The 27,624-nt window shown below is 43.6% G+C and overlaps 1 protein-coding gene and 1 pseudogene across 3 annotated transcripts; both read left to right on the forward strand.

Annotated features, from left to right (window-relative positions):
* The first annotated feature begins 434 nt into the window (after window positions 1–434).
* On the forward strand, window positions 435–27,180 carry LOC129853396 (cytospin-A-like). 3 transcript variants are annotated; one of them, XM_055919393.1, is made up of 16 exons: window positions 435–766; window positions 8,789–8,954; window positions 9,340–9,478; window positions 9,595–11,237; window positions 13,440–13,647; window positions 14,145–14,218; window positions 14,461–14,636; window positions 14,844–15,028; window positions 15,182–15,303; window positions 15,787–15,877; window positions 16,419–16,514; window positions 16,751–16,898; window positions 17,249–17,351; window positions 20,860–20,976; window positions 21,869–21,928; window positions 22,451–27,180. In XM_055919393.1, exons 2-16 carry the CDS (start codon window positions 8,805–8,807, stop codon window positions 22,538–22,540), a joined length of 3,402 nt encoding a protein of 1,133 aa, XP_055775368.1. In that variant the 5' UTR covers window positions 435–766; window positions 8,789–8,804; the 3' UTR covers window positions 22,541–27,180. The 3 variants fall into 3 exon arrangements, with proteins under 3 accessions (XP_055775368.1, XP_055775370.1, XP_055775369.1); XM_055919395.1 differs by having other exon boundaries at window positions 14,844–15,010; XM_055919394.1 differs by having other exon boundaries at window positions 761–850.
* Window positions 3,634–3,803, forward strand: LOC129854655 (U2 spliceosomal RNA; annotated as a pseudogene).
* Window positions 27,181–27,624: the final 444 nt, after the last annotated feature.

The following is a 27,624-nucleotide window of genomic DNA, read 5'->3' on the forward strand; positions in this document are numbered from 1 at the left end:
TATTTATTTATCTTGCTCCTTTGCACCCCAGTATCTCAACTTGCACATTCATCCTCTGCACATCCTACCATTCCAGTGTTTAATTGCTATATTGTAATTACTTTGCCACCATGGCCTATTTATTGCCTTACCTTTCTTATCCTACCTCATTTACACATGCTGTATATAGATTTTCCTACTGTATTATTGATTGTATGTTTGTTTATTCCATGTGTAACTCTGTGTTTTTGTATGTGTTGAACTGCTTTGCTTTATCTTGGCCAGGTCGCAGTTGCAAATGAGAACGTGTTCTCAACTAGCCTACCTGGTTAAATAAAGGTTAAATAAAATAAATAAATAAATCTCATTCATATATACTGTATAACCTGCCCTCAACTAGAGTTGGGCTCTAGATGGAGATAGTTTGGTTGCCAACAGCCATATAAAATCCACAGAAGAAGAAGATGGAGATAGAAGAGCTAGAATGCGCATCTATGAACGATGCTCTCCAGACCAGGGCAAGGCTCTGGGAAGGGGTTTTAATGTATGGGTAGGGACGTCCCAAGGATCCCGAATTGCACTGACCAAGCAAGAATCAGGCTGCTGTTTGCTGCTGCATTGACAACTGAAAAGCATCGTGTCAAATGGACCAATGCAGCTGCAATGGAAATATTGGGATAATCTCCAGTAGCTATCTGTCTCGGCTACAAAGCTGTCTTCAGATGTACTCGCACCCCGGAAGTCATCTTTAATCTTCAAGGATCAAATGGAAAAAGCCAAGGACAAGGTATGACTTTTAGCCAGCTAGATAGCTTATAAGCTAATGAAATCCTTGCAGCGTTCACGTCTCCTGGAACATTCAACTAGCTAGGTGGGTGTATTTTTGTCTAGCTAATTATTTGGTAGTATAGCTGAATAGTTTGACACAGCTAACGTTAGCTAACTTAAATGGTTAGCGACGGTAGGTAGCTACGTTAGCTGACAACTCATGAGTGACTGTATTGATTGATTTGCTTGCTAAAACGATGGCTAGCTAACGTGATTAGAAAATAGAACTAAAAGTAATGTATTCCTTGTCCTATAATGATAACAATGTCTGCTAGTTAGTCATATACAAGTACTGGGAAAACAAGCATTTGGCTAGGTAACAAAATGTTGGCAGCAAGCTATTAGATTGATAGCTGACAAGCAAGGCAAGTTGGGTGACATTCTGTCAACTGCTCTATTTCAAATGTCATCATTACATTAGTAACCAATTGTCATGTAATTAAATGTTTGATTCCTTGAACTTGAAGCATGTCACTCATTACCGCATGTAATTTAGAGATTTCTTTAAAGGCCATACTTATTTTTGTTAAAACGCACACTGTTCTCATATACAGTAGAATAATTGTGAGTCTTATCTTTTAACTGACATCTTTATTTGACTTCATGGAATAATACTTTTTGGGCAACCCGACCAAACTCACATATCAATGTTATAAATCTGTAATTCTCATTGAAAGTAAGTCTAAAAAGCTGTTAAAGTTTCGTTTTTGCATATTTTATACTGAACAAAAATATAAACGCAACGATTTTACTGAGTTACAGTTTATATAAGGAAATCAGTCAATTGAAATACATTTAATTAGGCCCTAATCTATGGATTTCACATGACTGGGCAGGGGCGTGGCAATGGGTGGGTCTGGGAGGGCAGGGGCGTAGCCATGGGTGGGCCTGGGAGGGCATAGGCCAATCTGGGCGCCAGGTCCAACCAATCTGAAAGAGTTTCTCCCCACAAAAGGGCTTTATTACAGACAGAAATACTTAGTTTCATCAGCTGTCCGGGTGGCTGGTCTCAGACGATCCCGCAGTTGAAGAAGCCGGATGTGGAAGTCCTGGGCTGCCGTGGTTACACGTGGTCTGCGGATGTGAGGATGGTCAGGCGTACTGCCAAAGTCTCTAAAACAACCTTTTTCTTATGATAGAGAAATTAACATTAAATTCTCTGCCAACAGCTCTGGTGGACATTTCTGCAGTCAGCATGCCAATTGCACGCTCCCTCAACTTGAGACATTTGTGGCATTGTGTTGTGTGACAAAACTGCTCATTTTAGAGTGGCCTTTCATTGTCCCCAGCACAAGGTGCACCTGTGTAATGAGCATGCTGTTTAATCAGCTTCTTGATATTCCACACCTGTCAGGTGGATGGATTATCTTGACAAAAGAGAAATGCACACTAATAGCGATGGAAACAAATTTGTGCACAACATTTGAGAGAAATAAGCTTTTTGTGCGTATGGAAAATATCTGGGATCTTTTATTTCAGCTCATGAAGCATGGGACCAGCACTTTACATGTTGCATTTTATATTTTTGTTCAGTATGGTTTTGGTTTTGTACACCAGCTGAAAATACAATATTTTTGTTTATGGAAAATATATTTCACAGCGGTTTAGATGGTACAATAATTCTCTACACTAGCTTGTTTTGTCACAAACTGAAATTAAGTGAACTATTCGAATTTTAGGCCACACCAACCAGGAAATGGTGGGTAAATTTCTGCATAGTGTATCATTAAGCTATATTTTTATGGTCTGCTCTTCAATGTCCTGTCCAAGGAATGTGACTTATGCAATAGGAATTAGGCCTAGCCTACTCCTCCTTGTCTCTGCAGCCTGCCTTTTGGAAAAATGTCCCAAAGTGAAAAATCTTCAGTTCTTGGAAATGTTCCTCTTGCAGTTTGAAAGGAAACCCCTGCCAAACAAAGCACATTCCTAAAGCTGGAGGTTACCTAAGCACTAGCCCTTGGTCATGACTCTCAGTTCCATTATATTACACATTAGTCATTGGACGAAGGCTTCTGTAGGGTAAGTTTTGTCAAGAGTCGCAATGCTCGGTCTGAACATACACACCATCGCTCGCGGTACGGTTTTGGAACCTTATCTTTCATATCGGCGAGTAATAATAAATAAGTTTCATTGATACACCCCTTTTATAGGGTTAGTGTTCCCACATGGTCATATTTCCATGTTACAGTGCTTGTTTACGGAAAACAGATGGAAGACGGAGTGGACTATCTGTGCTAATTAGCTATCTGTGTCTCCGAACACCTGTAAACGGAAGAAGGATGCCACAAAGTTGTCACTGATAAATACTGTCGGCTGCAAATGTGTTAAAGCGGGTTAAAACAGTCTACAGTTTAGGTGTATTTTGGATTTGTGAAATTATTTTGATGTGATATGAAAATAGAGGGATAAATGTTTCTAGAACTGGACCATAATTGAGAATCGATTTAGATGGAGTATTTGGCTGTTTTGGCTTCCAGAGCCAATTCCCCCTTTAAACAGAATATGTTTGTGCATGTGTGATTGTATTCTCCTTTGTGAGTGGGCTCGTCCTTTTGTGAGTTGTTCACCAAAATCCCCTAAACTCCGATACAGACTGTCCAAGCCATGTTTTCTGTTGTATGCACTGCATAGCACAGTGTTTCCCAATCCAGCATAATAGGTACTTGATAGGGTTAACTTAACTTGGCTCAGATCAAGTGTAGGATTGCAAAATTTGGGAACTTTCAATAAATTCCCTGGTTTCCCAAAATCCTGTTTGGAGGATCCTGGAATCAGGAGGGAATAAGCAGAAAATGTGGAAAACCAGGGAATTTATTGAACGTTGCCAGAATTTTGCAACCCTAATCAAGTGTAGTATCTGTTAATATCAGTTTATTATCTAATACATCCCCCATCGGGGGATTAATTATTAAATAGATTTTTCAAATAGGGAGTGGGAAATGGGAGTTGCTCCACGCATTTATTTATTTAACCTTTTATTTAACTGGGCAAGTCAGTTAAGAACAAATTCTTATTCACAATTACGGCCTAGGAACAGTCAGTTACAGTATATCACAAAAGTGAGTACACCCCTCACATTTTTGTAAATATTTGGGTATATCTTTTCATGTGACAACACTGAAGAAATGACACTTTGCTACAATGTAAAGTAGTGAGTGTACAGCTTGTATAACACTGTACATTTGCTGTCCCCTCCAAATAACTCAACACACAGCCATTAATGTCTAAACCGCTGGCAACAAAAGTGAGTACACCCTTAAGTGAAAATGTCCAAATTGGTCCCAAAGTGTCAATATTTTGTGTGGCCACCATCATTTTCCAGCACTGCCTTAACCCTCTTGGGCATGGAGTTCACCAGAGCTTCATAGGTTGACACTTAAGTCCTCTTCCACTCCTCCATGACGACATCACGGAGCTGGTGGATGTTAGAGACCTTGCACTCCTCCACCTTCCGTCTGAGGATGCCCCACAGATGCTCAATAGGGTTTAGGTCTGGAGACATGCTTGGCCAGTCCATCACCTTTACCCTCAGCTTCTTTAGCAAGGCAGTGGTCGTCTTGGAGGTGTGTTTGGGGTTGTTATCATGTTGGAATACTGCCCTGCGGCCCAGTCTCCGAAGGGAGGGGATCATGCTATGCTTCAGTATGTCACAGTACATGTTGGCATTCATGGTTCCCTCAATGAACTGTAGCTCCCCAGTGCCGGCAGCACTCATGCAGCCCCAGACCATGACATTCCCACCACCATGCTTGACTGTAGGCAAGACACACTTGTCTTTGTACTCCTCACCTGGTTGCCGCCAGACACGCTTGACACCATCTGAACCAAATACTTTTATCTTGGTCTCATCAGACCACAGGACATGGTTCCAGTAATCCATGTCCTTAGTCTGCTTGTCTTCAGCAAACTGTTTGCGGGCTTTCTTGTGCATCATCTTTAGAAGAGGCTTCCTTCTGGGACCACAGCCATGCAGACCAATTTGATGCAGTGTACGGCGTATGGTCTGAGCACTGACAGGCTGACCCCCCACCCCTTCAACCTCTGCAGCAATGCGGGCAGCACTCATACGTCTATTTCCCAAAGACAACCTCTGGATATGACGCCAAGCACGTGCACTCTACTTCTTTGGTCGACCATGGCGAGGCCTGTTCTGAGTGGAACCTGTCCAGTTCAACCGCTGTATGGTCTTGGCCACCGTGCTGCAGCTCAGTTTCAGGGTCTTGGCAATCTTCTTATAGCCCAGGCCATCTTTATGTAGATCAACAATTCTTTTTTTCAGATCCTCAGAGATTTCTTTGCCATGAGGTGCCATGTTGAACTTCCAGTGACCAGTCAGTATGAGGGAGTGTGAGAGCGATGACACCAAATTTAACACACCTGCTCCCCATTCACACCTGAGTCCTTGTAACACTAAAGAGTCACATGACACCGGGGAGGGAAAATGGCTAATTGGGCCCAATTTGGACATTTTCACTTAGGGGTGTACTCACTTTTGTTGCCAGCGGTTTAGACATTAATGGCTCTGTGTTGAGTTATTTTGAGGGGACAGCAAATGTACACTGTTATACAAGCTGTACACTCACTACTTTACAATGTAGTAAAGTGTCATTTCTTCAGTGTTGTCACATGAAAAGATATACTCAAATATTTACAAAAATGTGAGGGGTGTACTCACTTTTGTGATATACTGTAACTGCCTTGTTCAGCATCTACCCGGTATTGGAGTACCCCCGGGAACGGTGCACTTTTCGGGGGGCCACCAGAGGGTTGCCAGTTCAAATCTCTGGTCTGAAGTGAGCTGGCAACCGGAGGGTTGCTGCCGGTATCAAATCCTAAATGCCATTGCCAGCTGTTGTGCCCTTGAGAAAGGCACTTAACCCACCAAAACAACAGCTCCACAGGTGCCCAGTGTGGCAGCCCCCTCCTCCAACCTCTCCTATCCTGTATAGGTATGTGTGTCTTTTGGAGGGGTTGAGATAAAGTTGGAGTCACAATTCGATTGGACCTTGTGATCTTAATCTTAAAAGGAAAAATGTCTTGGTTGGATCTGTTAGGACTGGCTCTTCAGTTTTGAAAGATGTTTTAGACTGTGAGATCAGAGGTTAGTAGGTTACACTGTCTGCTCTGTCTCAAACACACTGATGCCTACTTGTCCTCGCACACACATTCATCCTTGTAGGATTTACTCAAAGGAGATGACACCACAGGAAGCTGATGTTATGGAAAGGGAAGTCAAAGCATGCTGAATAAGGAAGAGGGAGGGGGCAGTTAGGAGTATGTCAATTTATTTATGGACGGTTGCTCACCCCCCCCCACCCCACCCCACACACACTTTTAATGGGATTGTTAAATAAGCAATAGGGAACACTGACTATGCACAGTTGTCCTTCTGGTCAGCCTTGGATTGAATCCAAGGGTCCCATGCATTCATTAGTCTGACATTGTTGTAGTCAAAGAGCATCACTAGCCCATTCATCAGGACCAGTGCTGGGGGGGTCGCAATATTAGGAAGGTGTTTCTAATGTTTGGTATACTCAGTGTATGTTGACTATAAGAAAGGCATTGAAGTATTAATTCACACCTGATGGTCTACAGAAGACATACCATCATGTTACTCTATGACGGGTGAGCGTAGACTGAAGGTCAGTTTATTCCCCAGCCTCTGTCACCCAGTCCCATTCATTCATAGCTACAGAAAAGAGCAGCCCTCTAGGTCCAGTTTGGGTGATCTGGTGTGACCCACATCTGAGCTACAGACAACTGTAGCCTACCCAGTATGTGAGTTGAGAGCCCATGTCAGCAGCTGGCAACACGCATTGCACAATCCAAACAGAGGTCAGATGGGGGTGAGGACAGGCATACGCACACCTGACTGGAATGCATAGGCTTCAGTAGAACACTTATTGTTGCAAGATGTCCCTATTTCTGTGTTTTTGTTTTGCATTATAGGGGCAACTGTAAAGGAATATTCCAATACTAATTTTTACATTAATATTCCACTGCCAATAAGGGTGTATGTACTATGTTACTGTATTGTATTTCCCTTTAGTTATTTCAACATTCACGGTCTGGCCTGTCTCTTGCCCTCTGGCTGTTCAGGAATGTGTACACTAGATATATTTCAATGGGGGGTCTGAATAAACAAGCACCTCACCACCACAGGGTTGCAACACACACACACACTTGCGCACAGCTGAGAGACATTAGGCAGAGTTTAGGCCCACTCCTCATGAGCACAAGCCCTCTGCTGCTCTGCCATAAACGAGGTGAGGAAGGACAACGGGGAGCTGTTAGAAAAGCTCTGGAAAGATCTCATAACACCAGCACAAGGACCAGACGGCGTGTTCCCTTTATTTGCAACTCTTTTTGATGGATTATGTCAGTTAGTCTAAAGAAGAAAGAGAATTGAAAGAGTTTTGGCTTAAAGTTGGAATTTCTTAATACGCCAAAGAAAAGAGTTTAGGAAAAGTTCACTTTGTTACAGGCACAGATAATTGTCTTTTTTTATTTATTTTTTAATTTTTAATTTTTATCCACTTTTCTCCCCAATTTTCGTGGTATCCAATCGCTAGTAATTACTATCTTGTCTCATCGCTACAACTCCCGTACGGGCTCGGGAGAGACGAAGGTCGAAAGCCATGCGTCCTCCGAGGCACAACCCAACCAAGCCGCACTGCTTCTTTAACACAGCGCGCCTCCAACCCGGAAGCCAGCCGCACCAATGTGTCGGAGGAAACAACGTGCACCTGGCCCCCTTGGTTAGCGTGCACTGCGCCCAGCCCGCCAACAGGAGTCGCTGGAGCGCGATGAGACAAGGAAATCCCTACCGGCCAAACCCTCCCTAACCCGGACGACGCTAGCCCAATTGTGCGTCGCCCCACGGACCTCCCGGTCGCGGCCGGCTGCGACAGAGCCTGGGGGCGAACCCAGAGACTCTGGTGGCGCAGTTAGCACTGCGATGCAGTGCCCTAGACCACTGCGCCACCCGGGAGGCCCTGGATAATTGTCTTTTACCAGAAATGCTCCCTATATAATTTATATTTTAAAATGAAGCAAGTATAATATTTACTCTACCTTTTTGTCTTCTTAATTGATTAAACAATGAGAGACTTTCCAGGCAGGGAGTTGGTACTTCCATCTGCACCCATCTTGAGAGCAGGCACAAAGACACCCAGAAAGCCTGTTTTGGTTTAATGGTCACATAGGCTATGCAGTGAGGTATAGCCAGAAGCAGCAGGTTGGGTTCAATCGTAGGAATCTTAGGGGAGAGCATACAGAAGAAAGGTTATTACGGAGATCCACCGTCTCGTCTCCGGCAGTATAATTTAAACTATCTCTAAGACCTGTATTGCCTTGCCGAGCCCTTTGGAAAGCCATTACTCTGCTAATTGGTTCACCCATTTAGAAGATTTCCTTTTTATTTTTAGGCTATTCTCAGGGCCTCTTGCAATGTTACACAACCATTCCTTGAAGACAAAAAGTAAAATGTTCTTGTGCGCAACACCTAGCCTATTTTTTTTTTTACTTCTTGATGTGATTTATTTATTTTCCCCAGGATGAAAAAGACTGCCTCATTTGCCCTTTAACACTGTTTCATAAGCTCTGCTGTCATAGATAAAGCCCCAAATACTTTCCCTACCGTGGTCATCATAACAGCAAGGCCAGTTGTCCATGCACCTGGGTGAGTTGTGAGCTAATACACATGAATTGTGTATTAAATCTTCATCTGTGACAGTAAGAACGTCTGACTGCAGAACAACCCCAGTTAGACCCAAACCAGCCAGTGACTGCCATCTAGTGGAGTTGACAGTCAGGAAATCTGAGACTGAGCAAGATGAATTCCAAAGGAGAATGCCTTGTTTTCCAGACTTGTGGAGATAAGGTGTTTTCCTTTTTATGGAAATTGTTTCAATGAAATGTAGTTGATTGTAATCTTTCCACTTTCCACATGTGTTATCCTTAACCCTTTTTGTGTGTCCAGACTGAGGTGTAAATGTATGGGCATCAGAGAGCCCAGTATGAAGAAGACAGGCAGGCCAGTGGGGACTAAGGCTCAGAGTGGAGAGAGGGGGAAGACTGAAGGCACTGCTACAGGAGCCACCGGCAAGGCTGCAGCCAAGACCACCACGACAGCACCACTGTCAAAGGTACACTTCTATTATCCCACTACACTTTTTGTAACTAAGCCAGGTACACTTCTACCATATTATGTATTAGAAACTAGGTGGTTCGAGCTCTGAATCCTGATTTTAGCCGTGGTATATCAGACCGTATAGCATGGGTATGACAAATGTCTTGTTACTGCTCTAATTACGTTGCGTCGTGCATAAGAACAGCCCTTAGCCGTGTTCTTTTGGCCATATACCATACCCCCTCATGCCCTATTGCTTAAAAATACAATGGCCTACTTTGCCAACACCCATTTGTACATGTTTACCATGGTACCGAACATTGCTAAGTTATTCTTCTGGTGGCTGGCTGGATCAGTGGGAGTGGTATTAAAGTGATCTTTCTCATGTGATTGTTCTCCAGGTTAAAAGCAATGATGATCTGCTAGCAGCAATGGCAGGGGGCACTCCAGCTACGAACCGCACTGTGACCAAGAATAAGAGGACTGCCTCCACGGGGACCAGCAATGGGAACCCAGACAGTAAACCAAAGACTAGCACAGGTATTATCTGTTTATATCTTTATATTAGCTGACTAACCTCTAATGACCTAGTATATTTTCATCATATTTATTATTACTCTGCATTTCATGCTTGCTCTGTTCTCTCTCTTTACAAGGTTCCTCAGCCAAACGTGTGACGTCCTCGACCTCCAAGGAGCCCAACTCATCAAGGGATCGTCTGCGGACATCCAGAACATTGCCTAGTAAGAAGCAGTCATCAGGGGCAGGGCAGGGAGATGTGGCCCAGGGAAAGCGCTCTCGCAGCCAGCAGCTAGCAGAGTCAGAGGGCCGCATGAACAAGTCTAAATCAGACAGCCAGATCAGTGACAAGGTGGCCCTGGAGGCCAAGGTGGAGGACCTGCTGGGTTTGGCCAAGAACAAAGACGTGGAGATCCTGCACCTGCGCAGCGAGCTGAGAGACATGAGGGCTCAGCTGGGCCTGGGACGGGAAGAGGTGCCCCCAGAGGAGGGAGAAGGCGGAAGGGGGGATGAGAAGCCCCTAGAGAGGGAGGTGTCTGCCATCACAGCAGCGGACGTGGAGTCCACGCTGCTCCTCCTGCAGGAGCAGAACCATGCCATCCGTGAGGAACTGAACCTGTTGAAGAGTGAGAACCGCATGCTGAAGGACCGACTCAATGCTCTTGGCTTCTCCCTGGAGCAGAGGCTGGATGGCTCTGACAAGCTCTTTAACTACGCCTCCCTGAGCCCAGACCTGGCAGCCAGCAGCGGACACAGCGATGTCAGGTGCACTGGTACCCTCACTTCCTCTGTGGAGGGCTCTGCCCCGGGCTCCCTGGAGGACCTGCTGACGGCCCAACAGCACGGTGGTTCATTGGACAACTTGGACAGTGAGTCCAGCGAGGTCTACCAGGGTGTCACATCCAGCGACGATGCCCTGGACGCCCCCTCCGGAGCCTCCTCCTCCTCCGAGTCTGAGAGCCTGCCCAGCCGAGAGCGCTCGCGCCGGGGCAGCAGCGGCAACGCCAGCGAGGTGTCTGTGGCCTGCCTGACAGAGCGAATACACCAAATGGAGGAGAACCAGCACAGCACGGCCGAGGAGCTGCAGGCCACACTACAGGAGCTGGCTGACCTGCAGCAGATCACCCAGGAGCTGAATGGAGAGAACGAGAGGCTAGGGGAGGAGAAGGTAATCCTCATGGACTCTCTGTGTCAGCAGAGCGACAAGCTGGAGCACTACGGCCGGCAGATTGAGTACTTCCGCTCTCTGCTGGACGATCACCACGTGTCCTACGTCCTGGAGGAGGACATCAAGAGCGGCCGCTACATGGAGCTGGAGCAGCGCTACGTCGACCTGGCTGACAACGCCCGCTTCGAGAGGGAGCAGCTACTGGGGGTGCAGCAGCACCTCAGCAACACACTGAAGATGGCTGAGCAGGACAACGCCGAGGCCCAGGAGGTGATTGGTACTCTGAAGGAGAGAAACCACCACATGGAGCGCATCATGGAGTCAGAGAGGCAGGACCGGGGGGCCATGGTGGCAGCGCTGGAGGAGTACAAGGCAGCGGTGAGCAGTGACCAGGTAGAGCTGAGCCGCTGCAGGGCCCAGCTGGACCAGGAGAGGCAGAAGGTGGCTGAGCTCTACTCAATCCACAACTCTGGAGACAAGAGTGACATCTGCCAGCTGCTGGAGGGTGTTCGGCTGGACAAGGAGGAGGCAGAGGGCAGGGCTGCCAAACTGCAGGAGGATCTGGGCCACGCCTGCAGTGATGTCACCAGGCTGCAGGACACCCTCAATAAGGTGAGTCCACACACATACTATCCTACAGAGGTAGTACACTTTCCTTCATTCCACCCTTTTGATGGTTGCTTCTGTCTCCTGTATCCAACTTTTGAAAAGTTCATAAAAGTCCACTTTCCTCTATACCACCTTAAAGTAACTGTCCAGTGTTTTTAATTAATTATGAGTGAAATCGTTTTCCTTCCAATTTTTTTTTATTAAGTATGTTAAAAAGCAGCTTTTCTGTGTTTGAATGGTGTGGGTCGTACCCAACAACAGAATGGTGTGGCCATATACCGGTCATTAAGAATATTCATGACAAGTAAACAGCTGATTGGCCAGCTCAGCAAATGAGCCAACGTGACATTACATTATGAGGAAATAGAAAGCATTTTTTAGGTGGGGTTTAAGTGTTTTTTTTTCTTTAATTTATGCTTATAGGACGAGTCAACAACATTATTTGGGTATGAGTTAACAGAATTTGAACTTTTAAAAGTTAGATTTTCACTGGACAGTTACTTTAAAGCTTTCATAGAAATGCATTTGTCTGCTTTATGCACTCACTGGTCAGTTTATTAGGTACACCCATCTAGTACCGGGACAGACCCACCTTTTCATCCAGAACATCCTGAATTATTCGTGGCGTGGTTTCTACAATTCGGAAACGATCCACAGGAATGTTGGTCTATGCTGATGTGATGGCATCACATAGTTGCTGCAGATCAGATGGCGGTAGACCACCGCCACCAGCCTATACCATTGACACCAGGCAGGATGGGTCTTTGGATTCATGCTATTTATGCCAAATCCTGACTCTGCCATCAGCATGACTCAACAGAAATAAATCATTCTAAATAACAAATTAGTAAATCACCCCATGTTCAAGAATGGCCTTTTTCTCGCTCATTTTACGTTATTTGAAAATGAAATCATCTCAAATATTGTTATTGTTTTAAACAAAGTGATTTATTATTCATTTAGAATTATATAAAAGCCCCTTGGATATTCGCACATATATTATTAACCCTGTTATTAGCAGGACAATATATATTGGTCCTGAGTGGTGCACAATGGGATTGCCTTGCAGCTCTCCAGCTGTATCCACTAAAAGTGCGCATGGTTCAAGGCAGGGGGCACGGGATGGGCCGCAGAGCCACGCACAGAAGCCCGACCTAAAACAATGTAACTAATAATGGCATCTTTATGCTTTCGTTAATAAAATAATGATAAAAATATTTTTTCAAAATGCCGATGTTTATTTAGTTATGGATCCATAACGAATTACTATGGGAATATATATCAGTGAATTACAGAAATATCCTCTATGTAATTATTGGCGGAGAGTCACTTCATGTTTTTCGATATACTGTAGGCAACATGAGTCTCACTAGTGTTAAGTAATGTGCTGTTAAGTGGTGTAGGTCTTATTTATTTAAAGAGCATATTGAAGTTAGAAGCAATAGCCTACAACTATTTTATCACTGTTTCAGCGCTGCTCTGAGACAAGCATGGGAGACTGGTCTTGATAAATCAATGAGATTTTTATTTTGACTGAATTACCGTTTGGGTATTGGTTAGACTACAATTATTCAATTAGGGTATAGAAATGTTATGCTCTTAGTGTAACCTTTATTTAATTAGGCAAGTCCGTTAAGAACAAATTCTTATTTACAAGGGCAGCCTACTCCTTCCTCCCCGTCGGGGAATTGAACCCCGGTCTCCTACGTGCCCGCATGACACAGGGATTCTTTAGCTAAATAGCCCAGTACTGTAGCCTACCTCCGACCGTCACGTTGTACAGCACCATTTTTTCCCGTTCCATCCTAATGGAAATTCAGAGGGTTTTTCTTGGAATAGAAACACAATTTTTATTAAATGAATTAAGCAACATTTCTTAATCAGTCCCATATACTATGTTCTTACAAATAAAGGGTTTCAATTTTCTATTACAGCCACTATAGAAGGCTATCAAATGCTTCTCAAAGATGCCCTCTGGAGGTCAACCTAGCACTAACTAGCATTAATGGTACCAGTGGTTCACACTTAAATAACGCGCCATAGAATTCTGTGGCACCATACAAGCTGTGCTGCAGTACGCTTCAACTTTTAAAGGACGAACCACTGCATTCCCTCACCACTGGGGAAAAAAGAATGAGTATTCATTTGGGCCATTAGTTAATGAATGAGAGGATTGATTTCTTCTGTCCTGGGTGGTGTGTGCAGCTGGATGGGGAGTACCAGGACTTCCAGGAGCAGGTGCAGAAGCAGATGGCTGAGCAGAAGCGTGGGCTGGAGAAACAGCGCAGTGAGCTGCTGGAGAAGGAGACTGAGATCGGGGACATGAAGGAGACCATATTTGAGCTGGAAGATGAGGTGGAGCAGCACCGAGCCGTCAAACTCCACGACAACCTCATAATCACAGACCTGGAGAGTGAGTGGGCTAGGGTCAGGGGGGGAAACATAGAACCCTCGTCATCATATCACATAACACTGGAGCCCCACAATGCATTTTCCACTTTTGGCCACATGGTGGCTGTGTCAGGCTTCTTGCAGCCTGAGGAAAGTGTGAATGGTCCTCTGTTAGAATAAGAGATTTCTGTACTCACACCTTTGTTTATTTGTGTGGTTATAGGTCTCTCAGACTAACAAAAGGCACACGTATGAACTGTTGTTACCTAACAAGTCAATAATGTTTTGCCTTTGAGACTCCTTGATGTGTAGCTATATTGCCATCAATGGGGTTCAGTTTACTTCATAGACTGAATTACACAACAATTAACCCTAACTCCCAGTTTCATAAGTTGGTGCTACTAAGGCCTCTATTGGCGCTTGAATTTTTTAAAAGCAGATTCTCTTCCTGTGCTGCGTGTGAATATATCCTGTGGCCTGTTCACATGAACTCAGCCATGTATCTGCTTCCTCCCTCAGACTCTGTGCAAAAACTACAGGACCAGAAGCATGACATGGAGCGGGAGATTAAGATTCTCCACCGGAGGCTGAGGGTGAGTGGACAGGGCCATCTGAGGACAAGGGTTCACTGACACGGTCAAGCACAGCAGCCCTATGGTTTGGGCCATGTTCATTACAACTGGAATTCACTGGAAAGCAATATAATAACGTTTGGTTCCAAAAAATGATCTTATTAGATGGGATTGATCATACAGCCTCAGCATTCAGAGGGCCGTATCTCATGATGCGCTTGTTTGTTTTGTTTCGCTGTGTGTGTGTGTGTATGTGTGTTCAGGAAGAGTCGGCAGAGTGGCGTCAGTTCCAGGCTGATCTACAGACGGCCGTGGTCATCGCTAATGACATCAAGTCGGAAGCACAGGAGGAGATTGGGGATATGCGTCACCGTCTCCGCGAGGCCCAGGAGAAGAACGAGAAGCTGGGCAAGGAGCTGGAGGATGTCAAGAACCGCAAGTAAGAGACACTGAGGAACACGCTGTGCTTGATTCCAAGTGTCTCATCAGCCAGCGCCAGCTGTATTGTGATCATTAAGGGAGATGTATGTGTGCAGATTTGGGTTTATCAAGCTGGATGTGCTGGTCTGTATTTTCATTCACATGAAATGGGTGATGTGACACCTGATGTGCCTTGGTATGTGTGTGTTTTTGTTTATCTCCTCAGGCAGGATGAGGAGAGGGGAAGGGTGTATAACTACATGAATGCAGTGGAGAGGGATCTGGCTGCACTGAGGCAGGGTATGGGCCTGAGCCGTCGCTCCTCTACCTCCTCAGAGCCCTCTCCCACCGTCAAAACCCTCATCAAGAGCTTCGACAATGCCTCCTCACAAGGTACCCCAACCTGCGAGTGTAAGATATGGACCCCTTTTCTGACTTCTACTTTGACCTGTACATTCCTAGTAATGAGCCTACCAGCATCACTGCTCCTTATACAGTGGAGTTCTATTACTGTGGGATTTCTACCTGATGTGACTGATTTGTGTCTTCTTCTGTTCACAACAGGCCTAGTCCCCCTGACCGCTGCCCCTGCTGCTCCCACAGCACCTGCTGCCACATTACCACGCACTCCCCTGAGTCCCAGCCCCATGAAGACCCCTCCTGCAGCCGCCATCACACCCATACAGGTATATCACCTTTTTCTCATGTTTTAAACTCTCACACATTTTTGAGAACATAATGAGCTTCATGGCTCAAGGACTACCACCTTTGTCATGAACTTTGCGGTGCTATACAGTAGACTGACACATTCAGTCAGGCCATGTAATACTGTGGACAGAGGGGGGAAATCTGAGCCTTGGATATTTGACATGCATTATTCTAGTAGAGAATCTGGTATTCTCATATAAAAGGATCAGAGTTCAGGGGGAGATGGAGAGATGGGTTTTTCTGTTTCCTCATACAACTTTCATAAGTTAGTCTTGTTGTTTCATCTTTTTTATTTTTTTTCTCCTCTGCAGTCACAAGATTATTGCTAATGCTGCTGTCCAAATGACCTCTCTTCGAGCTGGGCCTTTTTCCAGAAATGGCAAACAGTAGGCTACTTCTGTTGGGAGGATGAAGACATTTTGTATGTGAGTTTTAATCAAATGATTGTTGGTCTATTTCAGAGACACTCCATAACTGGGTCCATCTCAGCAGCCAAACCCCTCTCCTCTCTGAATGACAAAAGGCCCAGCTACACAGACATCAGCATGCCAGGTGAGTCGGTAGCACAAACAAAGCTCCATGTCTGGATCTCATTCGGTATCTCTTAAACAAAATGAGAGAGGCGTTTAATCTGTCACAGGAAAATAATACAATTTCATCTTGGACATTAGACCTCAGTGAGTCCTCAAATTATGTGGCTATATTTCAGCGATTGTGGTGGTGCCTTGCCTCAAGCAGGGGGGTTGGTGTAATTAGCCCTTGAGGAGGTGAGCGTGCAGTCAGCAGAGCTTCATGTTGACTTTCATTTGGTGAGGGAGGTGTAACAAATCACCATGGGTGGGTAAACATGAAGCCCTGCTAACTCCATGTTCAAAGGCCTATACATGTGAACGTACTATAGTGGTCATAGCCTACAATGTTTAGTTTAATATCCCGGCTGTTTTCTTGCATGGAAAATTAACTTCCTTCCATGGTACTTGACAGTTCCAGGCCTGGAATGTTGCTTTTGACCACACATCCTTCTTGCTTGAAAGTCATATTTGGTTGTGGGGTTGTGGGGTTGTTAATACTGCCTCTGTCCTTCCCTCCACAGCAGAGCATCATCTTAGGGGCTCCTCTGCCAGCCGCCCTGCCTCTGCTCTCCAGAGGGTCTCAAACATGGACTCATCTAAGGCCATGGCCATATCAGGTATCACAAGTCATGGAAATAGGAATCGAACTTGAAATAAATCTGCAATTCTTTTAAATGGTTGCCAGTAAAATTAAGTGCATTTTGAGAAAGAAATCAATGACATTTGACAAAATATTTTATTGGCATGCTTCCCCCTACCATGCACACACAGCACAGATCAGACTTTTGAGGTGTCACTTGCTGTGAAGACGTGTCAGCCACACTGTATCGTTGTCTGTTTGTGTGGTGGCCAGTGTCCCGTAGGAGCAGTGAGGAGATGAAGAGGGACATCTCTGCCCCTGAGGGTGGCACCTCGTCCTCTCTGATGGCCATGGGCTCTGCTTCCTCCCTGTCCTCCTCCCCCACCGCCTCTGTCACCCCCACTGCACGCAGCCGCCTCCGGTAACAGCCTTATCAGCTCCATACCTTTCATACGATACATATGAGTCCACTAAGTCCTTTGTATGGTTAACATTATATTTTTACCAGTTTTGTTTTCGAGACCACTTAAAGCAAGACTGATTCAATCGAGTCAAACCCAAGACCAGGAGGGGTTCGAGAGCAAGTCAATACCGGGAGGGAGGCAAGGGGTTCGAGAGCGAGTCGAGAGCGAGTCTCGAGTACTACAACGCTGATTTTGACTAATGCATTTAGGCTTCAATGGACTGTGTGGACTAGCCAGGTACATGGAATCTGGATATGTGTATTAATTCAAATGATTCTCTGCCCTTTCCTATGTGATGTGTGTTCAGAGAGGAGCGGAAGGACCCACTCTCAGCGCTGGCCCGGGAGTATGGGGGTTCCAAGAGGAACGCACTGCTCAAGTGGTGCCAGAAGAAGACTGAGGGCTACCAGGTATATGTTGTTCAGTCAGAACAGACGGGTTGGGATGAGAATGATATCTCGGGTCATTTCACCTCTCATGTCACTGACTCGCCTGTTGATGATCATTTATTTAGTTAAATATCTCAACAGTGAGACTGATCCAATGGATGGTTTTTTAGAAGTTAAAATATCTGGTGTGAGGTTCATTAATGACAGTCTAATTCAATAGCATTGTCAGAATGTTCTTTATTCCTCCAGAGGTCTAGTTGATTGAGTTTTAAAAGCCACCTATATCAGTGCATCCTTTATGCTCTCCTTTTCAATTCCTAAACCATTCTAGATGTCATGAGGACTTGTGTCAGTTTTATTGTGTTGTCCTTATGGTTCCTCTCCTACTCTAAAGCATGGGATTTGACCAACAGTGCCTGGGCACGGCTTCAAACGTCATCCAGAGAGGGAATAAACATTTAGCTACTATAAATCAACTAGATTGATTTCTTGAATTTGCTATCTAGGGCATGTTTTTAAGACTCACTCTATCATATTGAAACAGCTTTGTTTTCAATGGTCTTGTTGGTTCTGGTGCAGAGAGTGAATGGTCGTCATGGTTCCCCCTTTACAGAGGTCCTCTTCAGGAAGTGTGCCAAATTACACACGTCCTTTCAACTGCCTGACAGAAAAGCTGTGGTTTGCCTGGCTGGGAGGAGAGCATTGGGATGTAATGCATTGCGCTAGTGGGATGGAAAATAACCATCTTTGTTTTTGGGGGGGATTATTTTGTTGTTGCTGTAGCTGAGGAAACAATCCTGTCAGGATTATAATGTGCTAACAGAAATCTAGTTTCTATCGCACTTTTTCTCTCTACCACACTTGCTGTCTCGACCAACTAAGTGCTCGGCTATGAAAAGCCAACTTACATTTACTACTGAGGTGCTGACCTGTTGCACCCTCTATAACCACTGATTATTATTTTACACTGCTAGTCATTTTTATCTGCTGGTCATCTATGAACGTTTGAACATCTTGAAGAACTATCTGGCCTTAATGGTCATGTACTTTTAATCTCCAGCCGGCAAAGCCAGAAAAGGACTGGCCACCCCTCTGAGCCTGGTTCCTCTCTAGGTTCCTGCCTTTCTAGAGAGTTTTTCCTAGCCCCTGTGCTTCTACATCTGCATTGCTTGCTCTTTGTGGTTTTAGGCTGGGTATCTGTATAAGCACTTTGTGACAACTGCTGATGTAAAAAGGCTTTAAAATATATTTGATTGATAGTTGCATCTGGTCAGATTAATTTGAGCATACACATCATACTCAATCAACATACACTAAGTATACAAAACATTTCAAAACACCAGCTCTTTCATGACATAGACTGACCAGGTGAAAGCTATGATCCCTTATATATGTCACTTGTTAAATCCACTTCAATCAGTGTATGAAGGGTAGGAGATGGGTTAAAGAAGGACTTTTAAGCCTTGAGACATGGATTGTGTACTGTATGTGTGCCATTTAGAAGGTGAATGGGCAAGACAAAAGATTTACAGTGCATTCGGAAGGTAATGAGACCCCTTGACTTTTTCCACATTTTGTTATGTTACAGCCTTATTTTAAAGTTGATAGATTTAAAAAAAAAACATCTACACACAATATCCAATAATGACGAAGCAAAAACAGGTTTTTAGACATTTTTGAACATTTCAAAAACAGAAATACCTAATTAACATAAGTATTCAGACCCTTTGCTATGAGACTTGAAATTGAGCTCAGGTGCATCCTGTTTCCATTGATCATCCTTGTGATGTTTCTACAACTTTACTGAAGTCCTTCTGTTGTAAATTAAATTGATGGGACATGATTTGGAAAGGCACACACCTCTCTATATAAGGTCCCACAGTTGACAGTGCATGTCAGCAAAAACCAATGAAGTAGACAGCTTGTCTGTCAATGTTGGTTATTGAGTTATTTCATCTGAGCTCCTAGAGTGTGCAGCTCTACTTTTTATTTTTCAAGTGTTCTACTCCACTAGCCAGCACCTCGCCTAAACAGGTGTGCGTTTATTTCGCTTCCAAAGCAAAAACCAAGCTATGAGGTCAAAGGAATTGTCTGTAGAGCTCAGAGACAGGATTGTGTTAAGGCACAGATCTGGGGAAGGGTACAAAAACATTTCTGCAGCATTGAAGGTCTCCAAGAACACAGTGGCCTCCATCATTCTTAAATGGAAAAAGTTTGGAGCCACCAAGACTCTTCCTAGAGCTGGCCACCTGGCCAAACTGAGAAATCGGTGGAGAAGGGCCTTGGTCAGGGAGGTGACCAAGAACCTGATGGTCACTCTGACAGAGCTCCAGAGTTCCTCTGTGAAGTTGGGAGAACCTTCCAGAAGGACAACCATCTCTGTAGCACTCCACCAGACAGAAACCAGTCCTCAGTAAAAGCCACATGACAGCCCGCTTGGAGTTTGCCTAAAGGAAGCTGACCATGAGAAACACGATTCTCTGGTCTGATGAAACCAAGACTGAACTCTTTGGCCTGAATGCCAAGCATCACGTCTGGAGGAAACCTGGCACCACTACCGTGAAGCAAGGAGGTTGCAGCATCATGCTGTGGGGATGTTTTTCAGCGGCAGGGACTGGGAGACTAGTCAGGATCGAGGGAAAGATGAACGAAGCAAAGTACAGAGATCCTTGATGAAAACCTGTTCCAGAGCGCTCAGGACCTTCGACTGGGGCGAAGGTTCACCTTCCAACAGGACAACGACCCAAAACACACAGCTATGACAATGCAGGAGTAGCTTCCGGACAAGTCTCTAAATGTCCTTGAGGGACCTGAAAATAGCTGTGCGGTGACGCTCACCATCCAACCTGACAGAGCTTGAGAGGATCTGCAGGGAAGAATGGGAGAAACACCCCAAATACAGGTGTGCCAAGCTTGTAACGTCATACCCAAGAAGACTCAAGGCTGTAATTGCTGTCAAAGGTGCTTCAACAAAGTTCTGAGTACAGGATCTGAATACTTATGTAAATGTGATGTGTCAAGAACTGCAACGCTGCTGGGTTTTTCACACTCAAAAGTTTCCCTTGTGTATCAAGAATGGTCCACCACCCAAAGGACATCCAGCCAACTTGACACAACTGTGGGAAGCATTGGAGTCAACATGGGCCAGCATCCCTGTGGAATGCTTTCGACACCTTGTAGAGTGCATGACCTGATGTATTGAGACTGTTCTGAGGGCAAAAAGAGGTGCAACTCAATATTTGCAATGTGTTCTTAATATTTTGTACACTCAGTGTATATGACCTTATCCTTCAGAGAAACAAGGTCATTCTCATAAAACAGCTTGTTCATGGGGAACACAAGCCTGTTTATTTTAGACATTATAGCTACTAGTAGGATGAAACCACATGGTGCTTTTAGGACCAATGTCTGGGACCTGACCCAATTATATATTGTATTATCAATACCAAACTCCTCCTGCATCCCACATGTCTTTACACTGTACATTTGCACTACAATGGAATTAACCCTTTGCCCCTCTTTCTGGCAGAACATCGACATAACAAACTTCAGCAGCAGCTGGAACGACGGCCTTGCGTTCTGTGCTATGCTCCACACCTACCTGCCTGCTCACATCCCCTACCAGGAGCTCACGAGCCAGGACAAGGCAAGCCTACCTCCTACTATGGTGGTGATGATGATGATGATGATGATGATGATGATGAGTAACAATGTGTCAGAACTATATCCAGATTTCCATCCAACCATTACATGTGGAAGAATCACCTGACTAAAATAAGTCACAACAGGGCTTATGGAAACAGGAAATGTTGGTGCAAATTCATAAATGTCGACAGACAATTTGTTTCGTTCGACCTGGTGGGATCTTTTTGTGACTAAAATTAATTATTCAAGAAATGCAGTGGAAATGCCTTTATGTGCAAATATTGATTATAATAACCATCATATCGAAGTAAACTCTGAGTCACAAGATAATATGGGCCTACCACCACGACTCGGAAAAGCATCAAAAGTTGATTTGTGGTTGAGTGTACGGTAATCATGCGAATTTACAATAGGCTAAATATCAAAGGTAGGCTATTATGTGAATGCTGATGACATGATGATCGGTGCTTGGCTGCCAATTTATTAAATACAGTTCTTGCTCTTTTCAAATCATATAACCCCCTGTCCACTTTCAGCCAAATCTAGAGAGCGTGTGCTAAAACCAGCTTGTGGAAGTTTGCTATTTATCGCAACAATTTTTGACAAAATAATCATTAGAGTTGAAGTTGCGATGGAAGCCCATTTAACTTTGTTTTTTTATTCGGTACATGGGAACATAACCACTACGTCAGCACGCATATACTTTTTTATCTGCAACAAGTCAGTTTGATGGAAACTCTGGTGGGAGAATGTGCATATTGTTTTTATGTAGATTTTTTAATATATACATAAATCTGTCACCAATTGGATGAAAGCCTAGCTATTGTTTACAGTTGTCTCATTAATCTGTCATCAGGGATCATTATAGTGCGTTTTTGTCTCCCTATCTTTAGAGGCGAAATTTCACACTAGCCTTCCAGGCTGCAGAGAGTGTGGGGATCAAGTCCACTCTGGTAAGTGAAAGATTAACTGAACTGAATATATTCACAGGATTATATTCAAAACTATATCTGACATGCTTTTTAAAAAATTCTATTTTTGAAAAGAGAATCTTTCAGGCTCATTTCACCTTTTAAAATCACCACAATGTCACTGGCACAGTTATGAATTGTGGCCTGCTATTCTATTGCATGTTGAGGATGGTATGTTTTCTGTGAGGCGTTGAGATTGTGGACTGTACTCACTGGCTCTTATAGGCAGACTCCCGTAGAGGATATTCTTTTCAGAATTTATGCCACAAAAGCCCATTTCTGACCTCCACAGTTATTTCTTGTCAGATTGTGGAACTCTGACCTAGATAACAACAGCATGTTATTTCATATTTTTTTTTAACAAACATATATATATATATACATATATATATATATATATAAATAATACAAAGATGAACAAATGGCAAGGACTTTTTCCAAGGCATTATGTGTCTTAACGACAAAGCTTCTGTCACCCCCGTGGTCTTATTTTCTGTGCTGCAGGACCTCAATGAGATGGCCAGTACTGAGAGACCAGACTGGCAGAGTGTGATGACCTACGTCACGGCCATCTACAAGTACTTTGAGACCTGATGTGATCTCACCACCCAACACTGCAAGCACAACCTGCAGCCTTGCTCGGAAGCTCCTCTGACCTCACTGCACCTCCAACACTTCAACTCGACATTCAACTCCGGTGTTATAGCTCACTTCACTGAACCACCCTTCATCCCAGCCGTGGCACATGCCAGCCACTCTGTCTCTGGTTTAGAGGCCTGCTAGTTTTGAATCGCTATAAGAAACATACAAATAAGCTCACTGCAAGCTATTCATAATATTGCTATTGTGAACAGTCTTGCCCTTTTCACTGACACCTTAAGTGTGATGGACACACAGCTTAAGGGCACTTCAAGCACCTATTCAGGGCCTGCTCTGTTGGATTCTATTTTTACTCTGATCCATTACTGCATAACCCGGTTGAGATGACCCTTAATCCAAATGATCTGGTTAAACCAGTTTGAGAACAGGCTACAGACTATCCCAGCCTTTGTGCCTTGCATCCAGCCTTTACTCTTCTAACCAAGGGGTTATCCAAAATGTTTTAGCCAAACCATACCCATTGTGTGTAGTATGTTCATGGCACTTATTTTCTATGGAAATAAGAGAGCCAAATGGAACACTTTGTCAGGTGCAGGTTCATCTTTTATCATGGATTAAGTGCCTGTTTAAATCACATCACTGACTTCCTAAGAGAGAAGGTTGTAGCAAAAATGTCTCAATGAAACTGTTTCAATGCTACATGCTTTCAAAGCATCTTTGGAGAAATTGAAGTGAAGCTTTTTAGAAACACTAGTTATTCAGCAGTTATATGAAAAACACTAGCTACATCATAAGGGATAAAGCTGTCAGGTGCTCTCACGATCACCTGTTAGATTCAAGCTACAATGTTGATGTGCTTTTGGTCTGTTTTTAGGAGCGTGAACATTGCTACAGTAGCATTTTGTATTGGTAACAGAGACCAATGAACTATACAGGACCAACACAATGCCTCTCCGTGACAGCTTTCTCACATAGAACTGTCTTAATCCTGAACCAAAAAAGGAATGTGTTTTTTCTCTGTGGGAAGTCCAGGGCTAGACTTGCCAAAAGCCCTGCTTCTTGGTGATTTGATTGGACTGTATGGCCAGGATGTTGAGTCTCAAGGTTGAACATTCTTCATAAGTCACTTTTGTTGTGGTCATCAATCAAGATTGGGAATGTTTTTCAACTGCAAAATGCATCGGTTTTGCTGCTGCAACCAACTGTATTAACATATTGTTAGTGTTGACACATTACTTCCACCAACGGCAGACTGATTTGCATTCCATACATTGAACTCCCAGGATTGTTCACAGTCCAGTGCTCTTGACCTATACGATTGATGTGTTATTAGATACTCTGAGCTCAACTCACAAAGGCTTTAACTGATCTTGTGTGTGTGTAAACAAACTTTTTGTAAGTTGATATATTCCATCTTGCCAGTAACATATACCTAGCCTACAAAGAAATTTGCACAGAAAATTATAACTACAAGAAATGCTTAAGTAACACCTATGTAAATTATATATCTGAGCTATCGTCACCCAATTTACTTCATTGATATAAAGCCTTACTAACACTAACATTAATGTGGAACTCAATTGTACGTAGTTTACATAGTCGGCAAGAAAGATATTGGAATGAAGAATGACTCATGTTATTGTGCCTCTGCTTATTACAGTTTCTGTGGGTTTATTAGTGTGGTTTAATCCACCATTCAGTATAGCGAGGCAAGTATTATAAATGTTAAAGTATACTATAGATATACAAAGGTATGTGGATACCCCTTCAAATGAGTGGATTCGGCTATTCCGGCCACACCCGTTGCTGGCAGGTGTGTAGAATCGAGCACACAGCCATGCAATCTCCATAGACAAACATTGGCAGGAGAATGGCCTTGCTAAAGAGCTCAGTGACTTTCAACCTGGCACCGTCATAGGATGCCACCTTTCCAACAAGTCAGTTTGTCAAATTTCTGCCCTGCTATAACTGTACCGGTCAACTTTAAATGTTGTTATTGTGAAGTGGAAATGTCTATGAGCAACAACAGCTCAGCCGCAAAGTGGTATGCCACACATGCTCACAGAACGGGACCGCTAAGTGCTGAAGCTTCGTATCACGTAACAATCGTCTGTCCTCGGTTGCAACACTCACTACCGACTTCCAAATTGCATCTGGAAGCAATGTCACCACAAGAACTGTTCATCGGGAGCTTCATGAAATAGATTTCCAAAGCCGAGCAGCCACACACAAGCCTAAGATCACCATGCGCAATGGCAAGCGTTGGCTGGAGTGGTGTAAAGCTTGTCGCCATTGGACTCTGGAGCAGTGGAAACGCGTTCTCTGGAGTGATGAATCACACTTCACCATCTGGCAGTGCGACAGACGAATGTGGGGTTGGCAGCTGCCAGGATAACGCTACCTGCCCGAATGCATAGTGCCAACTGTAAATTTGGAGGAGGAATAAAGATCTGGGTCTGTTTTTCATGGTTCAGGCTACTTCCAGTGAAGGGAAATCTTAACACTACAGCATACTGACATTTTAGACAATTCTGTGCTTCTAACTTTGTGGCAAAAGTTTGGGGAAGGCCGTTTCCTGTTTCGGCATGATGCCCCCGTGCACAAAGTGAGGTCCATATAGAAATGGTTTGCACAGAGCCCTGACCTCAACTTCATTAAACACCTTTGGGATGAATTGGAATGCCGACTGCAAGCCAGACCCAATCACTCAACATCAGTGCCCGACCTCACTAATGCTTTTGTGGCTGAATGGAAGCAAGTTCCTGCAGCAATGTTCCAACATCTAGTGGAAAGCCTTCCCAAAAGAGTGGAGGCTGTTATAGCAGCAAAGGGGGACCAACTCCATATTATTGTCCATGATTTTGTAATGAGATGTTCGATGAGCAGGTGTCCACATACTTTTTGGTTATGTAGTGTATGTGACAAGTCTATGACTTCATCACACTGCTGCACTGATATCTCTCATAAGCTCATAACATAAGCTGGCTTGTTGCCTTTCGTTTGTTTCCAACCACACTACTGTATAATTTCAGAATGGTACAGGAAGCTGTGGATACTCCCTCGTTGCCGTACCACCTTAGTTTAGGCCCCCATACATCTACGATCTAACACACTTGCATGTGGCGATGAAACTTTTGAGGGACTATATATATATTTTTATATATTTGAAAGCACATTGACTCCTGTCTGCTTGCCAGGCACTGCATGGTGATTGAGGCACTCACTGACCAAGCACAATTAGAAGCATGAGTGGTAGTTTTATTTTTGTCGATCAGTGTGGTTGGAGAGTAAGACTGTGGTTAAAAGTTGTATGGATGAACACTATTTTGTGAGAGCATGAGCTGTGATTTTATATGTACAGTATTTACTGTTGAACATTGCATAGTATGTTACCTCTAAATGTCATGTATTTATATTTCCCATTGCCATACTGCAAACCTGTGGCTAAAATCTGATTTGCATTGGATCCAAACAGTAGTTGGTTTGCTATGATTCTATTATGTGAAGCTCCTCTGCTACTTCTTGCCATGTACACAATGTAATAATAATTGGGTGGATGTGCTTACATTTGTCCTATTTCACACATGTACACGTGTGTATTATACGCATGTGAATTTGAAATGTTTTTTGCATATCCCTAAGACACTCTTGGAATGTCTCTTGATCATGTTCCAATGTATATTGATAAGTGGTACAGTGCCATCAAAGTATTCCTACCCCTTGACTTATACCACTTTTTGTTGGTTCAGCCATGAATTCCAAATAGATTAACTACATTTTTTTGATCTCATCTACTACACACAATATCCCATAATGACAACGTGAATGCATGTTTTTAGAGATTTTTGCAAATTTATTAAATTAAATACTGAAATATCTAACATAAGTGTTCACACCCCTGAGTCATTACTTTGTAGAAGCACCTTTGTTAGCAATTACAGCTGTGCGTCTTTCTGGGTAAGTCTCTAATAGCTTTCCACACCTGGATTGTGCAACATTTGCCCATTTTATTATTTTCTAAATTCTTCAAGCAATTCTGTCAAATTGGTTGTTGATCATTGCTAGGGAACCCTTTTCAGGTATTGCTGTAGATTTAAGTCAATTAACTCAGCCACTCAGGAACATTCACTGTCTTCTTGGTAAGCAACTCCAGTGTATATTTGGCCTTGTTTTAGGTTATTGTCCTGCTGAAAGGTGAATTAATCTCAGTGTCTGGTGGAAATCAGTTTTTCCTCTAGGATTTTTCCTGTGCTTAGCTCAATTCTGTTTCTGTTTCTTTGTTACCCTGAAAAACTCCCCAGTCCCTAACGATTACAAGCATACCCATAACATGTTGCAGCAACTACTATGCTTGAAAATATGAAGTGGTACTCGGTAATTTGTTGTATTTGATTTACCCCAAATGTAACACTTTCTTCAGGGGAAAAAAGTGATTTTTTTTGCAATATTACTTTAGTGCCTTGTTGCAAACAGGATGTATGTTTTTGAATGTTGTATTCTGTACAGGCTTCCTTCTTTTCACTCTGTCAATTAGGTTAGTATTGTGTAGTAACTACAATGTTGAACCAATCTCAGTTTTCTCTTATCACAGCCAATAAACTCGATGCAACTTATTATGTGAGTTGTTAAGCACATATTTACTCCTGAACTTATTTAGGCTTGCCATAACAAAAGGGTTGAATACTTATTGCCTCTGTTTTAGCTTTTCATTTTTATTTATTTTGTAAAAAAATCTAAATGCATGATTCCACTTTGACATTATGGTGTTGTGGGTAGGCCAGTGACACACCTCTCAATTTAATCCATTTTAAATGCAGGCTATAACAGCAATGTGGAGAAAGTCAAGGGGTGTGAATACTTTCTGAAGCCACTGTATATGTTGTAATTTATGAGGACTGAAACCTTTCCCTAACATTATACTGTACTGTGTGGACAGAATAGAGGTGGTATAGTAGATCATACAATGTCAAAATATCAGACTATCATCTTGACATATCACCACTGAAGAACGTACAGTTCAAGTCGGAAGTTTACATACACTTAGGTTGGAGTCATTAAAACTCGTTTTTCAACTACTC

This window comes from Salvelinus fontinalis, chromosome 4 (assembly GCF_029448725.1).
Source record: "Salvelinus fontinalis isolate EN_2023a chromosome 4, ASM2944872v1, whole genome shotgun sequence".
Classification (NCBI taxonomy): Eukaryota; Metazoa; Chordata; class Actinopteri; order Salmoniformes; family Salmonidae; genus Salvelinus; species Salvelinus fontinalis.